The sequence below is a fragment of the Suricata suricatta genome, chromosome 8 (genome assembly GCF_006229205.1).
Source record: "Suricata suricatta isolate VVHF042 chromosome 8, meerkat_22Aug2017_6uvM2_HiC, whole genome shotgun sequence".
NCBI classification, from domain to species: domain Eukaryota; kingdom Metazoa; phylum Chordata; class Mammalia; order Carnivora; family Herpestidae; genus Suricata; species Suricata suricatta.
Genome location: NC_043707.1, coordinates 82,124,675 through 82,130,674, shown reverse-complemented (window position 1 = coordinate 82,130,674; position 6,000 = coordinate 82,124,675). Strand labels below are relative to the sequence as shown.

Genomic DNA, 6,000 nt, shown 5'->3' with positions numbered 1-6,000 from the left:
AAAATGAACTGAGAGTTGAAGGGGAAGGGGGAGGGGGGAAAAGAGGTGGTGGTGATGGTGGAGGGCACTTAAGGGGAAGAGCACTGGGTGTTGTATGGAAAACAACTTGACAATAAAATATTGAAAAAAAAGAAAAAAAAGAAAATTAATAATTGGAGAAATAAAAGGTTCACATATTACAAAAAAAAAGAAACAAAACAATCTTAAAAAGGAATAAAATTATAGATCTCTTACCTCATCATTTCGAAATGTACTACAAAGTGAGAGTAATCATACCAGTGCAGTTCTGATATAAGGACAGACATATGGGGCACCTGGGTGGCTCAGTCAGTTAAGCATCTGACTTCAGCTCCAGTCATGATCTCATGGATCGTGAACCTGTGCTGACAGCTCAGAGTCTGGAGCCTGCTTCAGATTGTGTGTTTCCTTCTCTGCCCCTCCCCTACTTGTGTTCTCTCTCTCTCAAAAATAAATAAACGTTAAAAAAAATAAAAGATAGAAATATACATCAATGGAATAGAATAGAAGATCAGAAGTAAACTCTTGGATATACAATCAAATGATTTTTCAAAATGGTTATCAAGATGATTCAATAGTCTTTCCAACAAATGGCACTCAGAAACCTGGATTCCATGTGCAAAAAAGTAAAGTTGGACTCTCTACAATATACAAAATTAGCCTCAAATGAATAAAGAACTTTTATGCATCAAGGTACTATCAATGAACAGCAGAAGTATTTGCAAATCATATATATATGTATGTATGTATATATATATATGTATGTATGTGTATATATATATATATATATAAGCAATTTATATCTAGAAGATACAAATAAATCCTACAATTCAACACCAACAAAAAAAGCAAATAATACAAATAGGAAATCGAAAACAAGGGACTTGAGTAGGCATTTCTACAAAGAAGATATCCAAAGGCCAATAAGCACATGAAAATATGCTCAGCATCACTAATCATTAGGGAAATGCAAAACAAAAGCACAATGAGATATGACATCACACCTACGAGGATGGCTACCATAAAAGAAGGAGTGGGGGGGGAGGAGGAAGCGGTGGGGAAACAGGAGTGGGGGACAGCAAAAAAGGAAAGAAAATAACAAATATTAGCTAGGATGTGAAGAAATTAGAGCACTGTACACTGTTGCTGGGAATGCAGGATGGAAAGCAGCTATAGAAAACAATATGGTGGTATTTCAAAAAGTTAAAATTATCATATGATACAGCAATTCCACTTCTGGTATATACTCAAAACAATTGAAATCAGCATCTCAGAGAGGTATCTGTACACTCATATTCCTAGCAGCATTAGTCACAATAGCTAAAATGCCAAAGCAACCCAAGGGTCAATTAACAGATGAAAGGATAAGCAAAAGGTATCTATGTATAGTTGACCCTTGAACATCACAGGTGTTAGTGGCACCACCCCTTCCACAGTTGAAACTCCATGTATAACTTCTGGATTTCCAAAAACTTAACCTGTAATAGCCGCTACAGGACCAAAAGTCTCACTGATAACATAGTAAATTAACACATATTTTGTGTATGTATTATATACTGTATTCTTACAGTAAAGTAAGCTAGAGAAAAAAACATAAAAAGAGAAAATACATATATAGTACTACTATTTATATAAAAAGAAATCTGTGTATAAGTGAAACTTCACAGTTCTAGCCTATGCTGTTCAAAGGTCAACTGCAATGGAATAGTCATTTAACCTTAAAAAGAAAAAAATATTGTGACATGCTTCAACATAAATCAACATTAAAGACATTATGCTAAGTAAAATAAGCTAGTCACAAAAGGACAAATATTGTATGATTCCACTTGTATGAGATAACTAGAGTAATCAAATTCTAGAGACAGAAATGGAATAATTGTTTCCAGACGTTGGGGGTTGGGAGAATTGGGAGTTAGTGTTTAACGGGCACATAGTTTCAGTTGAAGAAGGGAGGTGAAAAGGTTTCTGATGTTTGCACAACAGTATAAACATACTTAATGTACAGTTAGAAATGTTTAAAGTGCTTAGGTTTTATATTATCTTAAAAAATACAAGAGAAATGCCCAGAACAGAGAGATACACATTTCCACACTGAATAGCTACCATAAATTGAATAGAAAAACACTTTGGCCAAGCAAGCAAACAGATATCTATGAGACAAATCACTGTGAAATTGCAGAACACCTGGTATAAAAAGAAAACGCTAGGGGGGCCCTGAGTGGCTCAATTGGTTAAGCGCCTAACTTCAGCTCAGATCACGATCTCACTGTTCGTGAGTTCTAGCCCAAAATCATGTTCTTGACTCTCAGTCCAGAAACGGACTGAGAAGGAAACACTGGAAGGTAAGACACAATAAAGCAATTCTGAAAAAATTCTGAAAGAAGCTCTATACAGTCAAATCACCAACCAAACATAAGTATAGCATAAAGACATATATTTAGGCTTTCAAGGATTTAAAAACTTTACCTCCTACATATACTTTTTCAGTAAACTAATACAGAATGCACTGTATTAAAATAAGAAAATAAACCAAGAAAGAATAACATATAGAGAGTTCTGTAAATTAGAGTCCTAATGTAGCATGGAAACAAATTCTCAGGCCAGTTGAAGAAATGTCCCAAGATGGATGATGTAAAAGCGGGTTTAGAGCGCAAGCAGTCCTGACTGAATCAGCAAAAGGAAAGACTCAAGCAAATATATCAGGAGTGTGCCTGGGGAGAGTGGTGGTTTGAATGGTGTGAGATTTTCAAACATGTTTTCAAAAGGGAAAGAAGCAAACATACCGTACGACATTGTTTGGCTCAGCCATGAGCAAAATGTATAGTCTTAATAATTAAAACATTAAATACTAATTAACCCCCAAATACTGATATCATTCTATTGGGAGAACAGAGAAGGGGATATGTAAGTGTGGTATTAGGGAGGATTTATAAGAGAATTAAATCTCCATTTTTCACAGTGGAAATTTGTAAACAGTATCTAAAATTTAACCAAAAAAATTAGCGAATCAGCATGTTACTTGGAAATATAAAAGTAAACAGCAGAAAGGTCAGTTAAAATTAGGTGATACTGTCTGGGGGTATCAGGAAGAATATATGGTATATGGAACTACCACTTTTCCATTATTTCATTTTTATTTATAAATCTAGGATTTAAATAACTGGATACAAATAGATAAAAATTTAGAGTTGTATGAAATATATACAGTACAATGGATACTAACATAAATTATTATTATACATAATAATGTAAAGTACAGTGGAAACTAATGGATTGATGAAATAACAAATAAAGCCACTGACAACTAAGGAGCTGGCAGAGATAGACCAGTTCATATACAAAGAAAATAAAAAGGAATAAAGACACCATTGTGAGCTTTTAGAAAGAGAAAGATTTGAATACTTAAGAATTAAAAGGCTAGAGAAAGTGAAAAATGGGTATAAAGTTTCAGTCATACCAGATGAAAAATTTCTAGAGATCTGCTGTGCAACATTATGACTATGGTTAACAATATTGTATTATTATTATGCATTTAAAAGTATATTAAGGGGGTAGGTCTCATTTTAAGTGTTTTTACCACATTAGTTTTAAAAAGGTTTAAGAGAAAACCTTGTGAAAATTGATAATAATTTCAAATAATTTTGTAAAAATGATTATATGATTTTCTATGAAAAACAGAGGTAAAGAAAATAACGTCATCTGGCCATAACAAAATTATATCAAAAAAAAAATTCTGTGGAAACAACAAAAAAACAAGTACACATCTGACAACCAAAATTGTATTAACATAAAATTTACTTTTATTGGCAAATATAATTATGTTCAAATACTGAAGGATAATAAATATCATTATTTAATTGGAAATTTTTATATTAATCTGCTACTTGTTCTGAATATGTATATTTAAAAATGTTAAATGAGATATGGATAGTTTATCTAGAATTCTAAACACATATTTCATGGAGTCTTATATTTACAGTTCAAAATTAACATTCCTAATTTCTACTCTTCATCAAAAAAATGTTCACACGTATAATTTAAAAATTCATATAACTTACCTTTTTGAATGAGATGTCTTGATTTTTTTGATTTTTTAGCAATTTCTTTTGTTTTTAATTCATATAAAAGAGAGGAATCACGTTTTCTCAGTTCTCTAGAACTTTTTAAATCAACAGGAGAAGGTATATTCTGTGGAAACAAAATAAAATTCTGTGGAAACAACCATGATAATATCTTTTATATACATTTTAGAGTTTTCAAAGAACTCCCACATTTATTATACATTACCATGATTGATTTTATTTTTTTAAAAAACAAAAAAAAACTGTGAAATAGACAAAGTTAGGAAAATATGAAAAGAGCTCCATTGGGTATGATTTTGATAAATTGTCTTTCTATTAAGAGTAATAATATACTTGGACCATGTTTGAAAGGAGTTTTAGGGGGAAAAGGACGTATCAGGAGGGTGCCGTAACAAAACAAAACACAGCGAAGAAGAGAAATAAGAAATAAACAGAAAGAACCAAGATGGTGTTGCCCAGGAAGCCTGAAGAAAGATTTAGATAAAGAAAGGCTAGGGGCACCTGGGTGGCTCAGTCGTGATCCTGTGGTTTGTGGGTTCAAGCCCCACGACAGGCTCTGTGTTGACAGGAGCCTGGAGAGTGCTTCAGATTCTGTGTCTGCCTCTCCCTGACTGGACCTTTTTCTCTCTGTCAAGAGTAGACAAAACTATTTTAGAGAATACTAAAATGGATAGTAACACAGGAAGAGAGAGAAATGGGACCAAAATTATCACAAATCTTAGAAGTACAAGTGGATCTGATATGTGTAGAAGGAATAACAAATAGAATATTGAAAGGGAGCTTCATGGAGAGTTGGGGACACTTTCAGATGTAAAATATACAATGTCTGTAAATTGGCTGGGAATGTTTTAATAAGTAATAGACTGTTATCTGCTTTTGTCTTCACAGTTTTCCAGCACTGGTACAGAGGATCCACCAGATCATCAGGAACCCAGGCTCTTTCAAAATTTATCATCTCTGTCTTACTGCCTCTACATGGCTTATACCTTCAAGGTTTAATCATGAGTCAAGGTAACCACTAGAACTCCAAACACCATGTCTGTATTTCAGTCAGCAAGAAAGATAAAAGAGTAAAATGACAAAATGACATTGGCCATGGGTCTTAGGGTACTTTCCTAGAGGTCTTTCCAATAACTTCTGTTTATATCATATGGGCCACCCATAGTGATAAAAGGGAGGGTAAGCAATGCAGGCTTTTTGCTAACTACTGTGCTGCCTAGAGTAAAATTTGGGATTTATTATCAAGAAAGAAGGAAAGGAAAGATATTGGTACGCAACCACAGTCTGACACAGGGCAAAGATCAGAATTTGGGAGGGAATACACATTTATATCTTAAGAAACCTTCCCAGGATATTATGCTTTCCTTGATGAATTTCACTGACCTAAATTCTGAACATTCCCAAATACATACTTTCAGATAGTACTCCTTTCTGAGATGTTTGCATTTTATGTAGTACTCATTACTAACCATGAGCCATGTTCTTTCACTCTTGAAAATCTCACAGATATCTCATATTCAATAGAATTTAAGCCCTATATTTCCTCCATATCTATTAATTCCTATATCTAGTTTTGGTGAATAGCACCACCTTCATCCAAGAAGAAGTGAGTCCCATAAACTGTCTAATATGTGATAGCAGATAGAATTTTGAAATAAAAATCTCATTACCATATTTCCCCTACTTTGACTATCCACTTCTCCAAATATCCTTTATTCTACAATTTAGAAGAGAAACTTAGATATGTGTCTTGGTGCCCTATATTTACAGTTTCCTGCTCAAATTCTTATTCAGCACAAAATATATGTATTTAATTAAATATCCTTGAGTTTCTACCTTTTGAATTTTCTATGTGATATTCTTTAATTTATTAAACACAATCTGTCTCTATATGGTGACT

At 33.3% G+C, this 6,000-nt stretch overlaps 1 protein-coding gene across 1 annotated transcript in view; it reads right to left on the bottom strand.

Annotated features, from left to right (window-relative positions):
• LRRIQ3 (leucine rich repeats and IQ motif containing 3) overlaps window positions 1-6,000 on the bottom strand; it is a 162,654-nt gene that overhangs the window by 44,901 nt on the left and 111,753 nt on the right. The window contains exon 6 of the mRNA XM_029948578.1: window positions 4,077-4,206. Coding sequence (XP_029804438.1) covers window positions 4,077-4,206 — 130 coding nt within the window. The remainder of the gene's footprint in view (window positions 1-4,076; window positions 4,207-6,000) is intronic.